This window comes from Ctenopharyngodon idella, chromosome 1 (genome assembly GCF_019924925.1).
Source record: "Ctenopharyngodon idella isolate HZGC_01 chromosome 1, HZGC01, whole genome shotgun sequence".
NCBI classification, from domain to species: Eukaryota; Metazoa; Chordata; class Actinopteri; order Cypriniformes; family Xenocyprididae; genus Ctenopharyngodon; species Ctenopharyngodon idella.
The window spans coordinates 29,596,297-29,622,258 of record NC_067220.1 but is presented as its reverse complement, the minus strand read 5'-3'; the positions used below and the strand labels follow the sequence as shown (position 1 = coordinate 29,622,258).

Genomic DNA, 25,962 nt, shown 5'->3' with positions numbered 1-25,962 from the left:
GCTATGAATATTCACAAAGTTGGAATGCAGCGCTTTAAAATACCAAACTTGTGCTGAGGGAAGCGCCAATCATCCAGAAGCGAGCAGAGAAAAACAAAATTTTTCATGGTCAAAGGAAAGGTACTCCTCTCAGAAAATGTACAAATAAAGATACTTTTAGATGTGTAATTGCTATTTGGAGTATTGGGATTGCTAGATGAGGGCTTACTGAACTAATTTTTGTGAAAGCCTAAATTTCGTCCAAAATTGACATTTTTCACTTGTTTTGCCTGTAGCTCGAAATTAGCCTGTGCACATTCCGACTCATTTTGCCAGCACGAGTCACATATGTGTCATTTTGATTTTAAAATAACTTTGCATGGCATAATTTTGCAGAATCATTGTTTTCTGTTTTCACTGATGTGTAGAATGAGTGAATGCAGATGTCCTTATATCCTCTCTTTGTGCTTGTGTCCAGGTTCAGGCAGCTGCAGCTGGGTTCAGACAGCAGGGTGGCAGAACTGCTTAACCAGGTGAAGCTGAAAAAGTTTGAGTTGGAGCGTTCCCAGATGGTCCAGGAGGAAACAGCCAGGAACCTCAGCCTTTGTCAAATAGAGTGTGAAAAACACCAGAAAAAACTAGAGGCAAGGCTCTGTAAAATAAATAAATGTTTCATTTTGTTTAAATCTGTATGGCAAAAATGCCATGTACATAAAAAACTTGAACAAAGTGATTTCTTTTAGCCTCACTGCAAGTCAAAACCTGTTAATTGCTTAGTAGTTCAAGCGGTTAACTCCTTAAAGGAATATTTTAACATTCTGTCATCATTTACAACACCTTTGTGTCATTTACAACCTGCATGACTTTCATTTTTCCAAGGAACACGAAAAGAGAATTTACTGACTCAAGTAAATTGGATCTGAGCTGTCAAGCTCCAAAATGACAGAAAAGCTGCATTAAAAGTATCATATATGTACCATAAAAGAGGTCCATATGACTGATGTCCAATTCTCCCAACTCTTCTTAAGCTATACAACTATTTATTAGTATCAGTCAGTGTTGGATATGTAATTGTCAAAATAATTTTTAACATAAAACTTTAACAAAAAAGCGAGGTTATGTAAGGTTTGTTTACCTTACGTGAAAATAAGCTGGGCAGCCAGAAATCTGTCCCAATGGCTCTCTATGAGTGCACGCTGCAGTTCCATTTTTCACCACAGATTTACATTGGAAATTTGTAGGGCACTGTGGAGCTAGGGAGGGCTCCGAGACCAGCTGCCTCAATAAGTATCATGAATACATGCCTGCCGAATCCTTGCGCTACTTTTTAATATATCCTGCTCACATTACGACTTTAAATAGTCTAGAAAATCTGAAGAATATTTGTTGCAGAATGCTGAAAACATTTATAATATATTATTAATTCATTATATATAGAGGTTTATGTTTTTGGAAGAACATTTTGGTGCCCATACAGACGAGCCGCAGCTGGTTAAGCCATTAACAAGTCATATGGACTGCTTTAATGGTGCATTTTTGTCATTTTAAAGCTCAGCATCATAAATCCCAATTCAAAGGCCAGTCCTTTTTTCTACATTTCTCCTTCTCTGTTCCACAGAGAGAAGAAAATATTTAGAATGACATACGGGTAAATGGTAATAGAATTTTCTTTTTTGGGGGATTGCTTCATAAATATTGCAGTATGATTTGATTTGTTCCAATGTCATATATTGAATATATAAATCTTGTAATGAGCTCCACACTGACTCTTAACCCATTCAGACACCAGACAAGGGTTGAACCCCATACCAGCCTCATAAAATAAGGATTGTACATATTTGTCAGCATCATAAAGCCTATTTGAACATGATATGACACCACCCTTGTTACTCAAGTTCTGTCGTTATATCTTTGTCCTTCTCTTGATCTGTTGATGCAGGTTCTAACAAAAGAGTTTTACGGGCTTCAGACATCAGCAGACAAACGCATCACCGAACTGCAAGCCCAGAATTCTGAACATCAAGCACGACTGGAGACATACGAGCGATTGGAAAAGGAGCTGGACGATGTTACCATGCAGGCTGCAGAGAGTAAGAAAGGAGACTGATTCAGTCATTGCAAATGAAGGCCAAAGATAAGATAAGACTAGCACATTAGCAAAGGTTGCACATGGAAATTAAATGGTCTGTGAGGCCACATTTTCCTTAAATTCTGACATGAGGGTCTTATTTCTGCATATATGGTTCTGTAGATTTAAAGTCATCAAAGCTGTGGTAAAATTTGTGCTGATGAAGATTCTGTTTTATGAAACAGTTCTGCTGCAAAAACACATGTAAGCAATGTTGTAATGTTGTAAAAATCTAAAGCATGTTAAATACACTGCATATCTGTTTTTCCACTGCTTATGTATGTTCAAAATGCCATACTACATCAGACCTGATGATGGTTTGAAAAATTGGCCTTAGGGCCTTGTCCTTAAACAACCCTCTTCTAAACATCAGTGAATATGCTGACACTGAGCTGAGGTGATGCAAAAGGCTGGCTTAGCCAGGTTTTAAAATCCCTCAGGTTAACAACAGGTTTTTAACTCCAACAAGTTAACAACAGGTTTTTAACGTCATCAAATCTGCATAGATCAAACATGAAAAAGAATGCCTAGTGCTAGAAATGCAAGTTGATACCGAATACAGTTCCTTATCGCTGTTGTCAAGTTAAACTTAGTTATCTTTTTTTTTTTTTTTTAATTGCCCGTAACTGTAGTTTATGGGTCAATTACATTTTTGCCTGGATTTATTAATTGAAAATGACATTAAGGGTGCTTTCACACTGGCAGTTTAATTCAAAACAGCATGGTTAGCATGAAAAATTGATGCAGGAGCACACTGAGACTACCAATGGCGGCTGGTGGTTTTTTAAAATAGAGGCGGCACTCTAAATTGTTGAGGTCTGAGGATCCTCTCCCAAAGATTTTTGATTGTTTGTTTGTTTTTGCTTACCTGCTTTAATTAAAATCAATCAATCAATCAAATTTATTTCTATAGCACCTTCCAACAACCAAAGCTGATCAAAGTGCTGTACAACATTAACAAAAAATAAATAAATTAATTAAATAAATAATAATGATAATAACAAATAATAGTACAAATAGGTCAGCAGAGCACATTACAACATTAAAATAAAGAGAAGTGTCACAAGGCCACTAATTGTTAAAAGCCATTCTAAATAAGTGGGTTTTAAGTTTGGCTTGGAACAAAGGCAGGTCAGTGATGGAACATAAGTCAATGGGCAGAGAGTTCCAGAGTTTTGGACCAGCCGCTGCAAAAGAACGATCGCCCCACTGTTTCCACCGGGACCGGGGGACCTCCAGCAGATGTTGCCCAGCAGATCGTAGAGCTCTGCTGGGTCGGTGAGGGCTCAAAATCTCACACAAATAGGAAGGTGCAAGGCCATTGACTACATTAAAAACAAATGTCAAAATTTTAAAATGAATTCTGAACTGGACAGGAAGCCAGTGCAGGGAGCATAGGACAGGTGTGATGTGCTCGTGTTTCCGACTGTTAGTGAGCAGGCGGGCCGCAGCATTTTGCACAAGCTGCAAACGTTGAACCAGCTTGGTTAACTCCCACATAGAGCGCATTACAGTAGTCTATGCGGGAACTAACAAAAGGATGGATAGCTTTCTCCAGGTCACAACGGCTCAAGAAGGGTTTAACCTTTGCTAGGAGCCGGAGCTGAAAGAAGCTTGCCCTGACCACAGAATCAATTTGCTTATCAAATTTTAGACTGCTGTCTAATTTCACCCCCAAATTTTTCACAACGTGATTAAAATGGGGGGTCAACGCAACAAGACCAGGAGCTGAGACGCTGGGCAGGTCGGATATGCCAAAAACAATACATTCTGTTTTGTCCTCATTCAAACAGAGAAAGTTCTGAGACAGCCACAATTTGATGTCATCTAAACATCTGTTTATGGATTCAAGACTGTCAATAAATTAAAATAAAAAATGAAGAAAATGACATTGCACAAATACAACAAGACGATGTAAATATAATTTCACACACTTATCACTTGAAGAAAAAAAACATCCTGCTGTCTATTTAAATGTCCTTTTTTTAAAAGAGCATGTTTGGCCGTTTAGTGAAGATGATTGATGTAGCCTAGCTTAAGTGTGTGGGGTCTTCATTTATTTTTAATTTGTAGTTGCTGCTTGAATGACATCTTGGTAAATTTAATGGTGATTAAATATTCTCTACCCTCCATAATTAACGTAGTTGCTAGATTATCAGAGGGAGCAGTTCAAACTATTATCACATAAATTACATCTCTACAATGATTGGTTCAAAATGATGATTGGAGGCTAGATTTTTTTTCTCTACACTCTAACCGCTGAAAGTCAAATACTCGATGGTGATTGGCTAGTTTTTTTTTACCATTGAGGGCAAAAGCCTCTAGCTATGGATTTGCCCCCCTTTCCCTTTCTCTCTTTCAGACTCGCTTTAGCACAGTTTTCCAAACAGTTGTATTACATCGGCAGATTCAACATGTTCACGGGACAGAGCAGTGATGGTTCCAACAATAGAATCACGTGAGTCTGAAACCAGACCAATACTGCAGGGGACACCAGGAACAATTGCACTCTGATTCGAAGCGCAGCAGACATGCCCAATGTGAACCCCGCCCAAAATGCAGTTCATACACACAATGACCTGTTTTTAATTTCTGAATTAAGTTTAACTTTGATATATAGACCATAATGTCTTAAAATCATAATGAGGAATAAAAGTAAGTAAGTAGTTTGGAATAGTCATTTATTATTATTATTATTATTATTAGGGGCCAAGCCTCTATTGTAGCTGTTAGTATTCTTTATCTTTATTATCCTTCCCCATTTGCAGTCAGTGGCAGCCCTATGCATGGAACATAGGAAAATTATGAAAGTTGGCACACTTGTGATGATGATAATGAATAGTAATTTGACCAACTTTGGGGTCTCTAGGACCAACCTAGTGTTCCAGAGATATTTGTTTTTGCGAAAACACGTAACTTTCGGAAACATTATCCAAATTTTGTTTTCTTTGTGTGAATACATTCCTTGGCTTATGCCGATTCTGATGATACTGTATGTCATTTTTCATTTTCCATCATTTTGTTTATCATTAACATGCTAATCAGTTGCCATTCTTTCTAATGTCGCTCTTCAGCTATCGGGTTAACCATAAGCTACATTAGCAGTTAAGTTAGCTTAGCATGCTAATCAGTTAAAATGGTAAGTAACGCTTTTGTATACTCGTTCTTGCCTTGGAAACTCTCCTCAGCAGCCTGTTGAACATGCGTCAACTAGTGCCGTACTGCAACAAGCACTGAACCTTTCAGGTCGTTTGACTCCTTTGTGAAACATGCCCAGACCGCAAGAGGTACTGTGGCCCGAAATGGTGCAAAAGTTGATTCTCTTCCAGACATTGTGTCTTTCTGAGAATTATCTAATCTGAACGTAATAAATCTAACGTGGTGCATTTATATACAGTATCTCACAGAAGTGAGTACACCCCTCACATTTTTGTTAATATTTTATTATATCTTTTCATGTGACAACACTGAAGAAATGACACTTTGCTACAATGTAAAGTAGTGAGTGTACAGCTTGTATAACAGTGTAAATTTGCTATCCCCTCAAAATAACTCAACACACAGCCATTAATGTCTAAACCGCTGGCCACAAAAGTGAGTACACCCCTAAGTGAAAATGTCCAAATTGGGCCCAAAGTGTCAATATTTTGTATGGCCACCATTATTTTCCAGTACTGCCTTAACCCTCTTGGGCATGGAGTTCACCAGAGCTTCACAGGTTGCCACTGGAGTCCTCTTCCGCTCCTCTACCTTCCGTTTGAGAATGCCCCATAGATGCTCAATAGGGTTTAGGTACCCTCAGCTTCTTTAGCAAGGCAGTGGTCGTCTTGGAGGTGTTTTTGGGGTCGAAGGGAGGGGATCATGCTCTGCTTCAGTATGTCACAGTACATGTTGTGGTCTCATCAGACCACAGGACATGGTTCCAGTAATCCATGTCCTTAGTCTGCTTGTCTTCAGCAAACTGTTTGCGGGCTTTCTTGTGCATCATCTTTAGTAGAGGCTTCTTTCTGAGACGACAGCCATGCAGACCAATTTGATGCAGTGTGCAGTGTATGGTCTGAGTACTGACAGGCTGACCCCCCATCCCTTCAACCTCTGCAGCAATGCTGGCAGCACTCATACGTCTATTTCCCAAACACAACCTCTGGATATGACGCTGAGCACGTGCACTCAACTTCTTTGGTCGACCATGGTGAGGCCTGTTCTGAGTGGAACCTGTCCTGTTAAACCGCTGTATGGTCTTGGCCACCGTGCTGCAGCTCAGTTTCAGGGTCTTGGCAATCTTCTTATAGCCTACGCCATCTTTATGTAGAGCAACAATTCTTTTTTTCAGATCCTCAGAGAGTTCTTTGCCATGAGGTGCCATGTTGAACTTCCAGTGACCAGTATAAAAGAGTGAGAGCGATAACACCAAATTTAACACACCTGCTCCCCATTCACACCTGAGACCTTGTAACACTAACGAGTCACATGATACCGGGGAGAGAAAATGGTTAATTGGGCCCAATTTGGACATTTTTACTTAGGAGTGTACTTACTTTTGTGGCCAGCGGTTTAGACATCAGTGGCTGTGTGTTGAGTTATTTTGAGGGGACAGCAAATTTACAGTTATACAAGCTGTACACTCACTACTTTACATTGTAGCAAATTGTCATTTTTTCAGTGTTGTCACATGAAAAGATGTAATAAATATTACAAAAATGTGAGGGGTGTACTCACTTCTGTGAGATACTCTACATAATCCTCATTTTGAGTTCTTTCGCAACTGAACTACTGAACCCATAGCTGGGTGAAAGCGTGTCTTCCAAGTGGCGCACAGCTTTAAGCAACAAGCATGTGATCTAAAGATTGTGGGTTTGATTCCTGCCTGGTACAACTTTATAAAAGTATGTAATGTGTTTGATTCCTTTATTGTCTGGGTAAGAAATTTTTTACCTTAAAAATATTTTTTAAAACTTTTTGGGAGAATAACAATTAAGACACTCAAGTGGATTCAGTGTGTAAAGAAAAATTACTTTTGCCTGATGGTTACAGCACATGACATTTTAATCATGTCATTTATTTATTTATTTATTTTTGAAAATTGTGTAAAAGAAATGAACCCAACATTGAATACAAAGAGTACATTTCTAGAAACTTGGCACAAGATTTTCATTTATCTTGAATATACTTGTTTGTTTTTGGCCTTTATGTTCTTGTTTAATTGGTTATAAAAGCTTGCTCTTGAGTCTCAGCCTCATTCTCACCATAATCTGTTTAAACACTACTTCACCATTTTTCATGTCTACATAAACTTTCCTACACAGTATGTATTGTAAGAAGATCGAAAACTGTTTATAGTCCTATTAGTGCTCTCCCTTCTGGCCATGATACTAGTTGGGTGGTCTAGACATGCTTGCTCTTAAACATAATTTTTTTCCTCCTTTTTTTTGTAGTTGAAAATGAAGATGAGGCAGAGAGGGTGCTGTTTTCATATGGTTATGGTGCAAACATTCCAACAACTGCCAAGAGAAGACTGAAGCAAAGGTGAAGTTTGAGAAGGTCACTCGTCTTTGAAAACCAGAAGCTCATCTTTTTGTTTACTGACTGTTTTTATGTCTGCGTGACTCTAATCATAGGTTTCTGAATGTGTGTGTGTGTAGTGTTCACTTGGCACGCAGGGTTCTGCAGCTGGAGAAACAGAACACGCTGCTTAGGAGAGACCTGGAAAGACAGACGGCGCACAGCAGCCAGATCTCTGAAGAGGTGCTGCATTTCAGTCTTTTGACAAGAATGCATAGACACACATGTACACATACAGTACCTGGGTGGGTGGGAGTAAAGAAGTTGGCAGTAGAAAGCATTTTTGTGTGTGTGTTTGAGTGTGTAAGGGATAATCCACGGCCTAGCTGTGCATTAAAAATGTTTACAGTGTTTGCACACTTGGCATAATTGCTCTGTTAGTGTGGTTCATTTGAATAAGTGTAAACGCTACCGTCCGAACCCTGGTGCGCACCAAACAAGCCGATCAAGTCCGCTGAAAAGATGGTCCACTTCCAAACGAACTCTGGTGTGGTTCGAATTTAATATGAACGCACCAAAGACATGTAAACAAACCAAAAACAGGACAAGATGTCACAAGATGCAACCCTAAAAAGGACAGAATGCTCAAGCATACCTGGTTTTTCTTGTCATATAGGTACGGGTATCAGAACCGCGACTCCTTGCAGCAGATCATCATTTGTGTGTGTGACGGAGGGTTTCCAGGCGCTGTTTTGACTCCTTTACACATTTTATAAGCTCTTCACGAGTTCTGAGATGGTCAAAATACCATCATGTGCACGCACATACGAGCGCATTTAGCCAAGCACACAGCATTGTTTTGGATGTTCAATAAGTTCCATCATGAAATATACATCATAAAAGCCGACCAATCAGGTTGTGAACGTATCCCTACATCTTTAGGTTCGGTGTTAAAAAAGGCGAATATGAAAGGTATGTGGACCAGGACTAAATGTTTTTTGTTTTTTGGGTCCGGACCAAACAAACCAAGCAAACCAAACTACAAGTGTGAACACACCCTTTATGCACAACTTGTAGGAAGAGAACCACTCAACGCAAAACGGAGTGTGTGTGTGTGTGTGTGTGTGTGTGTGTGTGTGTGTGTGTTGTGTACCTGTTGTTTTAAAGGGATATTCAGGAAAAAAATAGAAAAAAAATGCTGTTAAAATAGGTGTATGAGAGGCAATTTATGAATTCATTTCGCATTTATTTGTATAATGCTTTTCACAAACATACAATCAAAGCAGAAAGAGTAATCTGTTATCAGAGCTGACTGTGTCAAAATAATGTCCAAATGTCAGAAATGTACAGTTCAATGATATTACAAATCATGCAATTAGTTAACATCATGTATTCATTCACATTTTTCCTTTTAAGTTGTGATCATAATGATTACAATATTTGGAAAGTCTGGCAGTTGTGTATGTTGATTCAGAGTTGCCGTCATCTGAAGTCCTCGTAAGAGGCTGGATCCAAAACGGAGCTGGTGTAATCTCTAGTTACCTCAGGATGGGCATACCGAGGTAGAAACAGAAAAGCAAATGGAAAATAATTAGCATAGCTGCTGTTCATAACATTCCAAGCAATAGGTAGTTATGTACATTTGATCTGAAATAACTGGAGTGCAAGGTTATGAGATGCATTATGTGAATGCTTGGATGAAGAGATGTCTTTAGACATCTAGATTTGTTATCTAGATATAAACTGTGAGAGTGTGTCTGAGCCCCGATCATTATCAGGAAAGCTATTCCAGAGTTCAGGAGCCAAATGTGAAAACACTCTGCCTCATTTAGTGGACTTAGTTATCCTAGGTACTACCAAAAGTCCAGAGTTTTGAGACCTTAAAGAACGTGATGGATTATAGGGCGATAGAAGATCGGTTAAATACACAGGAGCTAAACCATTTAGGGCATTATAAGTCAGTAGCAATATTTTGTAATTGATTCAGTAACCAGTGTAGATGATAATAAGAGCTCTAGCAGCTGCATTTTGGACTAACTGTAGTTTGTTTATTGAGGATGCAGGACAACCAACTAGTAGTGCATTACAATAATCCAGTCTAGAGGTCATGAATGCTTTTCTGCACCAGAAACAGATTACATGTTTCGTAGCTTAGTTGATGTTTCTGAGGTGGAAGAAGGCTGTTTTTGTAACATGAAATATAATTTTCGAAAGACAGTTTGCTGTCTAACATAACACCCAGGTCTTTAACTGTAGAGGATGAAGTAACAGTACATCCTTCTAAATGCAAATTGTATTCTAAGAGATTCTGTGTATAGGTTTTTGGTCCAATAAGTAATATATCAGACTTATCTAATCTAATCTTATCTAATTTAAAATGTGATTTTTTTTTTTAAACAAATGAAATTCGTATACATGCAGGTGTGTGTGTGTGTGTGTGTGTGTGTAGGATATTTAGAATATGTATACAAACAAATATGTATAGTTATAATATGTCTACATATTATAAATATAGTTGTGCTTGTTTGTAGGGCTGCACAACATTAGGAACTAGCACCCAGGGTACGACAGCAAATTTCCTTGATTATTACGCCGGAATGAGAGTATAGTTTCTAGTCATACTGGCCTAGAAAATCGCAACTTTTCATTTTCCGTCGGTCTTAGTACACAATGTAACTACAGAAGAGTCAAGTTTTAAATAGGAAAAATATCGAAACTCTTTGGTCATTTTTGAGCGAGATGCTAACGGTCTAATCAGATTCAATGAACTATGCTAAGCTATGCTAAAAGTGGTACCGCCAGACCCGGAGATCGGCTGAATGGATTCGAAAACGGTAAAACTCAACTGTTTAGCTCTAGGGGAGTTGGAAAATGAGCCTATTTTCAAAAAAAGTGGAGTGTTCCTTTAACATGCAGGCAGTCTATGATCATAAATCATTACAAAGGTCTAAGGATTTATTATAAAATATTATATTATGATAAATTTGGGACAGCAATTTCATATTTTTTGAGCAGGAGGTATGCAAAATCAAAAACATCCATGTCTTTAATATGAAATATGAGCCACTTATGCATCCACTGTGTGGGAAAAAAAGAAAACCTCCTGTACACTTGTATCCTGTATTTTTCCTATTTTTTACCCAAAATAGGATGAAGTGAGCATTACTGAGTGCTAAACATGTCTGTTTCATTCATACATCAGCTCACAAAAGGAAGTTATTTTAAACACTCAACTGATGTTATGAAGTCAGTTTGGAGTAAAAACATGTTATTAAATGTTGTCTTTTGTTAGACAGCAGGTTTATAAATGCTTCTCATTACAAGTTTAGGAAGATGTTTGATGCGTGTTGCTTTTTCAAATGCACGTTATAAGAATTTAATGCATTTACTACTGATCAAAGAGCTTCTCTACACCAAATCGCAATTTCGGTTTAATTCTGAGTAATCATGTAGCCCTAGTACGATCTAAAACACCTTAATGCCTGTCACTGAATACCAGTATAATTTTGTAATGATCTATGAGTATGCCATGAATATGTCACTAAGATCAAGTAAAGCTAGTATTGGGATGCAGTCAAGTCATTTGTAATTTTAATGAGCACGGTTTCTGTGCTATGATGGGGCCTGAATCCTGACTGAAATTTTTATAGAGACCTTTTTCTTTTTACTTTTTTGCAAGAATCAGCACAATTGAGTGGACACAACTTTTTCTAGTATTTTAGATATAAATGGAAGATTTGAAATCAGTCTGTAATTTGCCAATTAGTTGTGGTTTCTTAATGAGAGGCTTAATAACAGCCAATTTGAATTCAGGTCTTAGGACATGACTCAGAGATAGAGACGAGTTCATAATATTGAGAAGAGGCTCTTCTGTTAGGTAAAAACTCTTTCAGTAATTTAGTGGGTATTGGATCTAATAAACTTGTTGTTGGTTTAAATGCAATAAGTTTATTTAGCTCTTCATGCCCTATAGCAGGGCTATTCAACTGGCGGCCCGTGGGCACCCACACCACTAATCCTACCCAAGACTACCAAGCGTATTATATGCACGCCGTAAAGTGCGTATCATATGCACGCCAAAACTCATTTTGACGTATATTTTCTATGAGATTACACACACACGTACTATTGATACGCATTCTCGTGATCGGGTTGGGTGGCTGCAGTGGCGCCTGCAGCTGCACTGTTCGTACCATGCACGACTGACCTGAGAAACATTTTCCGTGCGAATATTTCAGCAGTTATTATGTGTGTCCCATATTTCTGTCAACTGAACCAGCGATACCAATCATTCGTGAATTAATCATTCTTTTGTCTCGATTCTGGTCTCGGTCAGTAACAACAAATACGGAACAAATAGCACTGTTTTCAGGCGTTTCACTAGTTTACTTTGAACTATGCAGCATGGCCCAGTGGATAACGGAACGAAAGCTTAAAGGAGCTGCATTTATTCCCAGTCACCATTATTAAACAGCGTTGCGACATCCAGTAAGAAACGTTTCAATTCGTCACACTCCTCTCGGTTACAAATCACAAAACACTCGATGAGTAAACTAGTTTTAAATCGGATGAAACAGCCTCAATATTCCCAACAATTAGGAAAACAGGAGAAACGTGCCATGAATGAAGATAGAAGACTTTTAAATCCCGAAATCACCACACTTACAAACATTTACCATGAATGAACTGTAGTAATTTACCATGGATTATGGAAATGTGGAATATTTATATTGAATACCATGTTGTAGCCATTTATATTGCAATATATTTATTAAGTGGGTAGGAGAATATAGAATTCATTTCTTTGTGAAGGTGTGTATAGGTTTTACCTGCATTTAGGCGTTTTTTTATAGGCCTATATAACATATCATATTATAATATAATTTGACAGTGGTAGTAGTGAGTAGCCATGTATGGTTTTACCTGTGGTCTCACTGTCAGAATATTTTCATTTAAGCCTATATTAATTATAGATAAAATAATTCTTACCAATAAGAAACCCCCCCCACCGGCCCTCGTCATCTTTTTGATTTGATAATTCGGCCCTCTAATGAAACTACTTGAATAGCCCTGCCCTACAGTTTTAAAGCACTGCAATTGTTCTTGAGGGGCGATAATTGAGGCTGAATCATAAACCGCTGTCAAAGGTTGTAGCCTACATTTAAAATCGTATTTCTGATGCTTTCGATTTTCTCAGTGAAGAAATTCATAAAGTCATTACTACTAAACTGTGATGAAAGATTCAGTTTAGGTAATGTCTGCTTAGTTGTTAATCTAACCACTGTACTAAATAATAACCTTGGATTATTTTGGATATTTCCTATGAGTTTGCAGAGATGCTCGGCCCTGGCGGCTTTAGAGTTTTTTTTTTGTTTTTTTATATAGCGGGACATACTGTCTTTCCACGTGTTTCTAAAGACCTCTAAATGAGTTTGTTTCCATTTTAGCTCTAGGTTATGAGTTTCTCTCTTGAAACCTTGAGTAATACTGTTGTACCATGGTACTTTTCTCTCTAACCTTGATGGGTGCAACAGTTTCTAATGTACTAGAGAAGATAGTGCCCATACTGCTAGTCATTTCATCAGGTTAAATTGTGTTTATGAGTACACTGAGCAGCTGAGACAAATTAGGCAGGTTATTTGTGAATCTATCTTTAGTGGTTGGGATAAATGTTTAGGAGCCCAAGCTTTATAAATTGTTTTTGTTAATTTATTTAGTTTTTTTCTGGTTTAATCACAAATAAGATTTTTTCTAGATCCTGCAGTAAATGTATTATTTGACTTCATTATTCGGGGAACAGACAGTGTCTCTATAAATTGGACTGCACGTGCACCTCTATCAATTAAGTGAGCAGAATAACAAAGACTATGACTTGAGGTTTGACTTGCCCTTAGAACACATTAGGTCCAATATTAAGATAGCAAAATTAAAAGCTTGAACTGTAAAACCTCAGTATAACCTTGCTTTTGTTCATGTTTGCTCTTATCTGAGAGGTCACTAAGTGTGTTTCAATAATGTGTTCAGTAATGCTACAAAAGCATCCAGCAGCAGGAGTCATGTACATTTTCTAAAGTCTGCCAGTCCACCCCAATGAATTACCAAGTAAAGGAGATTGTGCACAAAATTACCATAGCTTTGGATTTCATCCATCCATCCGTGCATGACATGACATGATCAGATTTCAATTTCTGTACAATTCATCGAAATGTCTTTTGTGTTCCATGGAAGAATGCATTTGGAACAACATGAGAGTAAGTAAATGATAGCAGAATTGACATTTTTGGGCGAAATTCTGAAGCTATAGTAATAACCTCTGAAAAGGTTAAGTTGAAATGCAAACCGTGGTACACAAAGTGTGTTCTAGTCCTAACTGCCTTTCAGATTTCAGTTTCATTTAAGATCTGTTCTATTTGCGTTTGTCTTTATGGTAAGCTCAGGGTCAGAGCTCAAACAAAACCGCAATCAACCGTCTTTGCTTAAAATGGCGAGACAAAAATTTCCCTAGAGTTTGAAAAACATTTTGAAATATTTAACCAGTTAGAAATAGAAAAGAGAACAGCATTTATATTTAACTTGGCACAATGTGTTTTCTGTTTTTTAAGTTCTCTTTTTAAATCATCATTGTACTATGTTTGCTTTTACAGATATTCCGTAACTTTAGCAGAATATTTGTTAGTTCACGAGGTCAGTGATGTGGTTTCAAAAATAGCAGAAAGTACTACAGACTGTAACAGAAACATTCGAGGATCAGCTTTCTTCCAAAATAGTGCTTTGGAAAGTCCAACTTCATTCTTTACATGCATTGATCCTCTACTCAGCTGTGGTAAATATTAGAGTTGTAGAAAAAAAATAGTAAAATGTTTTTAAATTTGACAATTACATTGTGGATGTTATTACCTATTTTTGGCCTTCTGAATATGCCTTAAAATTATAGTGCAATAAGATCTCTATAAAATTATATAAATTGATTATGACTATAAAGCATAATATAAAGAGATTCATCATCCTTAAAATGAATTGGAAGGCCCAATTTGTAAAACAGTATTGTGTTAGCTTGCGCATTGTCATGTGACATCTCTGCTTCAGTTGGCATGTGGCAGATTTTATGGTCTGATGAGACCATAATTGAACTTTTTGACTAAACACCCTATTTGGTGTGATGAAAATAAAAAATTAAAATAAAATAATAATAATAATTAAAAAAAAAAACTCTATGAATGTCTCTTTAAAATGTACAGAAGCTGCTGAAAAAGTCCAACCCTTGCGATTTTGAGCTGTTAGTCATCAGTTAGTCAACACGTAATTGGTTTCAGTAGGTGATTTAAAGCATATCAGCTGCTTATTACTAAGATAGAATACATAGCCTATGATAGTGCTTAGTGAACAGTCATCAATGTGTATTATGATAATATGCATAGTATTCACTGGAACATAAGTTAACAACAGAATTACTGCGATAGCAGAATCTTTTATTTATTTTTTCAGGCTAACCCAAACCCACAGATAAGATTGTATTGTCAACAAGGATTCTCTTTCCTAATTGTTGTTCAGTCCAAGGCTGCAATAAATAAATGCAATCAAGATGACCCTATGTACTTGCACTGAATTACACTGTTTACAATGGAAAACACTAGAGAGATCTTATTTATTACACATTAAAACACTGTAGCCTGTTTACATTTATACAACTACAACATAAAAATAAATCAAATCACAAGAACTGACAAATTCACACCAAAAAGGGGGCATAGAGAATGATGCAGGTTAGAATAGTCTAAAATAAAACTTATTTTATAGATTTTTTTAGGATGTTTTGCTTTCCAATCCACTTTCCAATTACAATGACGTGATTCATTTCCACGTTAATGGCCATTTTTGGCAAGAATTAGCAATAAAATTACTGTAAATTTTATTGTGTAACTCTGCCGTGTAATTAGAGTTAGTGAAGTTACCTAGTCGACAGGTCTCTGGTTCTTAGAAAGACAACTTTCGGATATGATGTGGTGTACCTCTTGCTAAAATCCATATACTTGAAGGCAGAACGAAGTACAATATGTAAAGGTTTCCTCAGCTTGCCATTACTTAAGAAGAAGTTCTGGTGTTAAATTTGTTTAATCTGAATAGTGTGAAATTGGGCTAGTGCAGGATGTTAAAATGAATTAATTGAATTAATCCAGGTTAATCTGACCACAGAGAACTTCAGTGTTTCTTGGTGATAAAAAAAAAAAAAAAAACAGTGTACTTCCAAACGGTTGCAATAAAACATGTTTTGCAAAATTATACAGCAATGCCAGTGTAGTCTTATATGTGAGTAAATGACTCATTCAATGAATAATTCAAAAAGACTTGAATCAGTTACTGATCCATATCTGACTCTCTTATTGACATTTAAATGTCTCAAAATGAAGGTGCGTATTGTTTACTTAAATCAGTATTGTTAATGATAGTTCATATGGGTTGACCTTCAGAAGGTCTTGTTAGTTGAACAATGGCATTAAAAAACATTATTACATTAATTTTGTTTATGCTGCTCAAATAGTAAACCCCCATCCTTATTACAAAGTTCAAAGCAATTCCTAGCTTGATCGGCCCATATTTTGAAATTCCTATTCTGAAAAAAAGCATGGCCAAAATATTTTCCCATAACTGTGTTGTTTGCGGTAAGAAGCTCCTGTCTGCTCCACATCTGAATAATCAAGAAAATTAAAAAAAATCATTTTCTCTAGTTTTTCAATATTTTGCCATGATGAGAGAAGTTTATATACCTTGATTCAAAAGTTTGGGGTCTTTTTGTTGTTGTTTTGATTTTAATCAGCAAGGATACATAAAATTGATCAAAAGTGAGAGTATTTTACAAAAGATAATTTTACAAAAGATTTCCTTTGAACTTTCTATTCATCCAAAAAATCCTGAAAACATGCATCACGGTTTCCAGAAAAATATTAATGTTTATTGAGCACTAAATCAGCATATTAGAATGATTAATGATGAGTAATGATGCTGAAAATTCAGCTTTACCATCACAGGAATAAATAACTTTTTAACTTAGAAAACAGTTATTTTAATAATAAAAATTTAATAATTTTGTAATAATATTTCACAGTATTACTGTTTTACTGTATTTTTATCAAATAAATGCAGCCTTTGTGAGCATAAGAGACTTCAAAAAAAACATTAAAAAAGAAAATATTGGATGTGGTGTACAGAGGTATACATCTGGACCATATATCTGGATTGGGCTGCTCAGTTTTTGCTTATTTAAACTATAAAGTCTTAGTCCTTTTAATAAATCCAAAGCATAATGTCATATAAATCGGCACATCAGTGCCCTGAAAGACCAAAAAAATAAATAAATCATTGGTACTTGGATTGGTAGAAAGTTTGATTACATTTAATTGTAAATTGTACTGTATCCAGAGAAAGATCTATATAAATACATATAAAAATGATATACATATATATTATTATATACAGTAAATCCTGTAAATGAGAGAGATAGTCATGCAGATTAGTTTGGATTAGCTTTTAATAAAGAGGCATCACAAGTCTATACTTGTTCCTTTCTGCCCTTTTACACCACATTTTAACCCTGGTACACGCTGTTCTTGGGCAGAAGTAAAATGATTCATGAATAATTGAATAGATCTACTTTTAAAAAGGGGTAATAATGCACTGTCACCAAGGTAATTATCATTGTCTTATTAGGAGGGTGCTGAGACAAAAAGTGCCGAACGGTGTTCTTACATTTTGGTCTGGCACACCAGGCTAATAAGGAATGGCCAGAGGGAAGAAAACTTAATTGCATCTTTCAAAACTACCCAAGAAAAAAAGCACTTTATATATATATATTAGACTTGCTCCTCAGACATAACATCCAAGCTTTTCCTTTCATTGACGTTTAAAGCTGTCATAACAAGATAATAGCAGACCGTAACAGTCATGCTTGGTGTTCTCACAAAGCACCTGAAACATCAATGTGTTGATGTACTGGATTTGGCCCGTAAGCTTATGCCGTGTTTACATTCATCACGTTTCTCAGTCGCGTGTTTCATCCCTTGTAGGAATGAAGTGATCGCCCTTTTCCTTTGCCCTATCAGATGCACACTCCAGCTTATCCTCAGCCAATTGGAAGAGCCGTTGAGCAGTGTTAATGAGTTTACCATGAACCTGGCCTCCGCTTTTAGCAAACAGACCTTTACTATGTCAGACATGACTGATTGGCACTTGTATGTCTTTGTAATTCACTGAAGATGAAAACCAAGTTTTCTTTACCAAATTCCTTTAGATTGCTCACTTAGCCACCCACACAGCAGCAGCCTCACATTGCATGCAGACTTTAAGAACCGCACCCTGTCACAGAAGCCCAGAGATAGCAAGATCTTACCTGTGAACTGGTCCACAAGTCATCTTTTGTTTCATGCTCTATATCTTATCATTCTTGACAGTCACTGACTGATGGCTTGACATAATTATGTAATGGCAGATGGAATTATAACTGATCGCTTAAAGGACTGCACTTTAGATGTGTCCTTTTGATGAGTATAAGTAGTTCATGTATTCCTAAAAAAATTGTTATATCCAATTTGCAGTCTGTATATACACTTTCGTGCAAATGTTTGGGCTTGGTAAGTTTTTTTAACGTAATATAATAAAGAAAAGTAATATTGTGAAATATTATTACAATCTAAAACAACTATTTTCTACTTTAATAATTTTGAAAATGTAATTTTATTTCTCTGATGGCAAAACTGAATTTTCAGTAGCCACAGTCTTCAGTAGCCACAGTCTTCAGTATCACATGATCCTTCAGAAATCATTCTAATATGCTGTTTTGATGCTCAAGAAACATTTATCATTATTATTATCACTGTTAAAAAGCGCTGTGACACTATTTTTGTGGAAAATCATGATGTATTTTTTCAGGATTCTTTGATGAATTGAAATATATATTTTTTTGTAAGAATGTAGAAATCTTTACTGTCACATTCAGTCAATTTAATGCATCCTTGCTGAATAAAAGAGTTAAATTTCTTTAAAAAAAATCATACTGACTAGTGAACGGTATGTATGCGTGTGTACATATTTTATATATTAAAAGTAAATAAAAAATAAAATCAATGATTTTAAATGCTACATGTAAATTCAGGCATTAAATATAGATTGTTCATGTTGAGATTTGCAAATAATTACATTTAAAAACATGTAAAAATATGTATTAAAAAATTATATTATTTAAATATTTACAATTAAAGTGTTAGTTCACCCAAAAATGAAAATTCTGTCATTAATTACTCACCCTCATGTCGTTTCACACCCGTAAGACTTTCGTTCATCTTCGGAACACAAATTGAGATATTTTTGATCAAATCCGATGGCTCGTGAGGCCTGCATTTAGAGCAAGTTAACTTAGGCTTTCAAACACCCAGAAAGGTACTAAAAATATATTTAAAACAGTTCATGTGACTACAGTGGTTCAACCTTAATGTTATGAAGCGTCGAGAATACTTTTTGTGTGCCAAAAAAAAGGAAATAACGAATTTATTCAACAATATCTAGCACTCATCACTGAACTAAACACTGCTTCATGAAGCTTCGAAGCTTTACGAATCTTTTGTTTTGAATCAGTGGTTCAGAGCGTGTATCAAACGACCTCAAACTGCCAAAGTCACGTGATTTCAGTAAACGAGGCTTTGTTGCATCATAAGTGTTTGGAAATTTCAATGGTTTTGGGTGAACTAACCTTTTAAATTAAATGTCTAGTATTGGCCTACAATATATATATGAAATATCAGCTGATAACCTAGTAAGCTACTGATATACCATTCATCCCTATAAGAAATAATGTGAATTATTATGTGTGTGTGTGTATATATATATATATATATATATATATATATATATATATTATTTATTTTTTTTTTTCTTTATTTTAGTTGGAGGCAGCCAACCAGCTTCTTCAGCAGGCCCAGCAGCCACATAGCTACCTGATTGAGACCGTTCGACAGAGAGACACTCAGATCCACACGCTGAAAGACCATCTCACGCGGTTAGAAGAGGAAGTGAGGTAAAGGGGAAGTAAATAAACATCACGGATTTGCGGATGCATCCTTTTTTTATAAATAACCAGCACCATTTAAAATCTTTACAAAGGTTTTATTTTGAAAAGATATAGGTGGAGTCATTATAGAAGCATTGCCTTTGTTTTGTAACAATAGTTGCAACGGTTTATGACTGCAAATATGTTCCAAAGTATGCATTTGTATTGACTGAGGAAAAACCGTAGGCAATATCTGAAATATCTTAAATGCATTCCATTTCATTGAGGAGCAAAGTCAGTACACCTGGCTCATAAAGGTCAGGAGCCATGCCCACCTATCAGCTTCTTAGTAGGAGTGCATGTACGTGCATTCATGGGTGGCTGGATGCCTCCTTTTTCCTTCTTCTTCTTCTTCTTCTTCTTCTGTTTTTTTTTTTTTTTTTGGCAGGTTTTTCTTGGCTTTGTCACAAATCAATGACAGGTGTATTTTCCTACCTCTATATGCAAAGCAGGCATTCTTCTGTGTAAGTGTCTTTATAGATACTCCTGGGGCTAATGTGAAAAATATGTAAATTGCTGTTCTAAATTTAAGCATCTTTGATTAGAAGGCTAGTTGTGGCCAGGGGGACTGTTCTTGCATAAGCATGTGATGGCATCAAATTTTCATATAACGATAATTGCTGAAGATTTTATCAGAATCAGAATCAGAATAAGCTTTATTCGCCAGGTGTGTACAAACACACAAGGAATTTGTTGTGGTTTTCTACAGGAGCTCTTGGTACACACATACATATGACATGAGAACAGAAAGAACATTTAAATAAGTAAACTAAGAAAATAATAAATAAGTAAAATAAATAATAATACTAATGTGGTATACAGAAGACATACAGATTTGTATTGTATATACAGCAGGATGAATAGAAAAAAAAAAATATATATATATATATATATATACACAACTAATTTTTACTCTCTCTCAAGTACTAAAAGTGAATACTAAAACAGGGGTAATTGCTATGTTAGCTGTTTAAGCTGGAGATAGCATTGGGGAAAAAACTGTTCTTATGCTTAGATGTTCTAGTGCACAGAGATCTGTAACATCTGCCTGAGGGCAGAAGTGCAAACAGGTTGTGTCCAGGGTTAGAGGGGTCTGTGATGATGCTACCTGCCCGTTTCTTCACTCTGGCGTTGTACAAGTCCTGAAGGTTGGGCAGGTGCATACCAATTATCCTTTCACCTGTCCTAACAATCCGTTGCAGTCTTCTTATATCTGATTTGCTGGCTGACCTAAACCAAACAGTTATAGAAGTGCACAGAACTGACTCAATAACAGCTGAGTAAAACTGTGTCAGCAGCACCTGTGGCAGGTTGAACTTCCTCAGCTGGCGAAGGAAGTACAGTCTCTGCTGAGCCCTTTTCGCAGTGGAGTCAATGTGATTGTCCCACTTCAGGTCCTGAAAGATGATGGTGCCCAGGAACCTGAATGACTCCACTGCCACTTCATTCATTAATTCCAAGTTATTTTTTACTTAATGAACTCTTTTAAAATAATAAATATTTTAATAGACTCATTTATAACATTTTAGACATTTATAAATGAACTAATTTATTACATTAAATAGAACATTTTGTCAGAACCTCAAGTAAATTGCGTTATTTTGTTTCGTTTGTTTAGTTGACGCAGTAAACACAGTGCATGCAGGCTTCTGTGTTTACGTCCGAACGCCGGCTCAGTATTGGCCGAAGTTGCACACGTGAGCAGCACAACGCATTAGTGTGATGCTGACGCAGGAGCCGGCCAATACTGAGCTTTTACTTAAGTATTGTACTTAAATACTTTTACTTAAGTACAATATTTTAGTACTCTTTCCACCACTGTCAGTACGCGATTTCGGACAAAGCTCTACTGTCAGGAAGTGAATGTGGATTTTCATTCAGCACATCTCCTTCACTCGTTCCGCCATGCTGCTCATGCTCGTTGTTGTTGTTGTTTACATAAGAGTGCGCACATGCTCGCTGACACAGCATACAGGCAGTATTGTAAATTTTAGCCTTTTAACTGTTTGATGGAAAAGTATTCTTAAAATGCATTCTAAAAATCGAAAACTTCATAATAAGGAATTATTCGTGGTATTTTGAAGTGCCTACGATAACAATATTGTGCATGTTCATTATCATTATATATATATATATATCGCATTACCGTATATCGGCACGTCTATTCTTGCATGTGGAAAGTTTTAGAACTTTACCTCTATATTGAAGTGATGGAGAGGTTAGTCTTTGAATGTTGCCTGTCCTGTACAAACAGGTGCTGTGCAGTCAGTGAGGTGTATGCAGTTCAGTTTGATTTCACATTACTTTTATTTGAGTTTTGTTTTTCTTAACTGCTTCTGTCAGGCCCTACAGGTTGTGTTTGTGTACAGCTCAGTGGTTAATTATGTATAAATGGTCTCCCAGGCAGTACACTAAGAAATAAATACCTTCAGTTCACTATGTTTGTCACCACTCATTACTCATGCGATACGTATGACAAAGAGGTATTGCTCTGTTGAAATACAGTTTTTGTCATGTGTGACCTTCAGTCCTGCATTTCACATGAATCACAGGTAGCTTTTAAAGTCATGGAGGTAGGTTGGTTAGATGACACTAGCTATGTTTCCATCCAAAGTTGTGAATTTAACTTATGTGCAAAATTGGAATATCGCATAAAATATTTACGATTAAAGCATCTTTTCAATCCAGTGAGTCAAAGAGAACAAAATAGTCACTTCCTGATAAACTGACACCAAATATCACTAGGAACGGTGTAAGTTGCTCCAGTAGGTGTAGCCACTGTGGATCTTTTTTGTTTATAATAATTAATTACTTGCACCTCAGAGCACGCAGATGAAACACAATAAATTCGGTAATGTTATCTTGCTTTTAGAGGCCGATGCCTGCTGTTTGTGAATGCAGTATTGTAAGACAGTTTTGTGAGGTAATTATGCTGAACCATTTTGATGAAAGTCACATGACTTTTTTGATGCGCATTGAGGAGTTTATTCGGTAAATGTGTTTCCATTGTAGTTTATGTGCATGTTTTCTTATCGGATAAAAAATCCGCATTAATTGAGCGCATGTGTTGTTGTTTTTATTACACATTTTTATAATTTATGCACATCTCTGTGTTTCCTTTTGTTTTGTTTTTTTATATCCCAAAATTGGCAAATTTCACATTTATTGACATCTCTCTTGTCCCCATGTTGAGAGAAAGGGGGTACTGTAAGTGCAGAGGCTTTAAAATCGAACTTTTGTGTTGTTCTTAAAATTTTTTTAAAAAAAATAAGCAAGCCCAGCCCAGGTGAGAAAAAGTAATGCAAAAGTAATGTAACACATTACTTTTCATAAAAAGTAACTAAGTAATGCAATTAGTTCATTTTGTAGGGAGTAATGCAATATTGTAATGCATTATTTTTAAAAGTAACTTTCCCCAACGCTGCATATAGTCACAAATAATTGATTGGTAGAGACTTCAATAGGTTAAGTCATGAAACTTTGACTGAAATCTTTTACAAATTACTAATCAAACTTGTCAGCATTCAAGACCATATCTCTGACACTCTTTTGTATGAATTTTCACAGTGCACTACGGAAAGAGAAGACTGCACTACTGCAGGTGAAAAACAACATGGCTGCAGATTTGGAGAGACTCCTGAACCACAGAGAGGTAAATGCTGTGTCAGCAGATTAAAAAGAATGGCACAATGCCTTAAAGGAACACTCCACTTTTTTTGAAAATAGGCTCATTTTCCAGCTCCCCTAGAGTTAAACAGTTGAGTTTTACCTTTTTCGAATCCATTCAGCCGATCTCCGGGTCTGGCGGAACCACTTTTAGCATAGCTTAGCATAGTTCATTGAATCTGATTAGACCGTTAGCATCTCGCACAAAAATGACCAAAGAGTTTCGACATTTTTCCTATTTAAAACTTGACCCTTCCGTAGTTACATCGTGAACCGAGACCGCCAGAAAATGAAAAGTTGCGATTTTCTAGGCCGATATGGCTAGGAACTATACTCTCTCATGGGTGCAGCAGGAGCAATGATATTACGCAGCGCCTGTGACCCCCTGCTTGCACAGGGAGCGTGCCTTGCAACCATGGAGACATTTGTGAGAGACGCTGCGTAATATCATTGTGCCTGCTGCACCCATGGTACGACAGCAAAGTTCCTTGATTATTACGCCGGAATGAGAGTATAGTTCCTAGCCATATCGGCCTAGAAAATCGCAACTTTTCATTTTCCGGCGGTCTTGGTACACAATGTAACTACAGAAGAGTCAAGTTTTAAATAGGAAAAATATCGAAACTCTTTGGTCATTTTTGAGCGAGATGCTAACAGTCTAATCAGATTCAATGAACTATGCTAAGCTATGCTAAAAGTGGTACCGCCAGACCCGGAGATCGGCTGAATGGATTCGAAAACGGTAAAACTCAACTGTTTAGCTCTAGGGGAGTTGGAAAATTAGCCTATTTTCAAAAAAAGTGGAGTGTTCCTTTAAGTCTTTGTTTGTTTTTTCTATTTAACTCCCTATGTTCCGAAATAAATTTGATAATGTAGTTTCCTTTCATACTTTCAGAAAAAATCAAGTAGTTTTATTATTATTATTATTATTATTATTCCTTTTTTGTTTATTTTACTATTTCTTTGTTAATAGTTGTAAATTATACCAAACCCAACATTTAGATTTGGGTATGTTTGTTTGGCCAGATAAGTATCCCACAATACAAAAAAGAAATAGACAGAGTTCTACACGGTTAAGTTGCAACTTTAGCTTTGTTTCCATCAACCTATTTTTATCCGCCCTGTACGGGTCACTGTTTTTAGGGGCAGTTGTGGCCTAATGGTTAGAGAGTCAGACTGGTAACCCGAAGGTTGTGGGTTCGGTTCTCAATACCGGCAGGAAATGACTGAGGTGCCCTTGAGTAAAGCACCTAACCCCCAATCGCTTACCAGGCGCCACAGCAAAATGGCTGTCCAGTGCTCTGGGTATGTGTGTCCACAGTTTGCAGTGTGTGTGTGTGGGGGTTCACTACTCACTACTCCCAACGCGTGCATTAACTTGGATGGGTTAAATGCAGAGGACAAATGTCGAGTATGGGTAAACATACTTGGCCTTTACATGTCACTTTCAAATATAATACTTTTTTTTATTTTTGTTAAAAAATTAAAAAACACACACACGCACACACGCTTTTTATCCAATAAGAAAACATGTGCACAAATTACGTTGGAAACACATTTACTGAATAAATTCCTCGATGCACATCAAAAAAGACTTGACTTTGCGATGGGACGGCATAAATGGACCAACCAGCAGACCGATCTCGTTGCGCAGCATCTGAAGTGCTGTTTTGGATGTTCTGAAATGCCTGAGCAAAGTCTGTCATCAAAGTGGTTCAGTAAATTACATCCCAGAAGTGTCTTACATGACCTCTTGCCTCCGAAAGCAAGATAACTTTATTGCGTTTCGTCTACACACTCTGAGGCGCAAGTAATTTATTATATACGAAATTATTATATACAGTGGCTTCCCCTACTGCAGCAACTTCCATTTTGTGATATTTGGCGCCAGTTTGTCAGGAAGTGACTATTTTGTTCTCTTCGGCTCATTGGATAGAAACAGTGCTTTATTCGCAAATGTTTTATGTGATATTCCAATTTTGCGCATAAGTTAAATTCGCAACTTTGGATGGAAACATAGCTATTGTGAGTCATACATGAAGTATTGTGCTCCCTGCTAGTTAATTACATGTCTTTTGTTTGCTTTAATGACAGTATATAAATCTTTTATTTTACAATTGCAGTGGCATTTCCATCCAAAAAAAAAAAATCCGAAATGGAATTCATCAATACTTTAAGCCTGTCTTGCTATATTGATTTATTTAGTTTCTCATTTCACACAAGGTCTAAATAATAGGAGGACTTTAAAAATACATTTTATTTGACTGACAGATCATAGAAACCACTAACCACTGACTAACCTCATGAAAAAGTTGAATTTCATGATGAAGGCAAGTCTTATAGTATAACAAAATACAGAAGTATTTTTATGAACAACCTATTATAAATGGCATAATGGGGTGACACCACTGACAGTTCAAAATGACCATTCAAAAACATACCTTTGTAAATATAGAATAACATGTTACTGATTAGTCAGACCACATGACCTTTTTTTGTAGGGGAGAATTACAGTGTTTTGTAATGTGGTAATATGACTGACATTGGGAAAAAAAATCCATTTTTATTAATTCTACATTTGAATAATTTT

General features: G+C 36.5%; 1 protein-coding gene across 2 annotated transcripts in view; it reads left to right on the top strand.

Moving 5' to 3' along the window:
- The window catches only part of pibf1 (progesterone immunomodulatory binding factor 1), a 50,668-nt gene that overhangs the window by 19,244 nt on the left and 5,462 nt on the right, over positions 1–25,962 (top strand). Inside the window, exons 11-17 of one of the 2 annotated variants that reach the window (XR_007930002.1) lie at positions 458–623; positions 1,919–2,069; positions 7,543–7,633; positions 7,750–7,852; positions 19,543–19,673; positions 20,095–20,170; positions 23,274–23,358. Coding sequence is in view for 1 of the 2 variants with exons in the window: in XM_051892090.1 (XP_051748050.1) it covers positions 458–623; positions 1,919–2,069; positions 7,543–7,633; positions 7,750–7,852; positions 19,543–19,673; positions 23,274–23,358 (727 nt within the window). In the remaining variant the exon portion in view is untranslated. The remainder of the gene's footprint in view (positions 1–457; positions 624–1,918; positions 2,070–7,542; positions 7,634–7,749; positions 7,853–19,542; positions 19,674–20,094; positions 20,171–23,273; positions 23,359–25,962) is intronic. The other variant, XM_051892090.1, reaches the window with a different exon arrangement.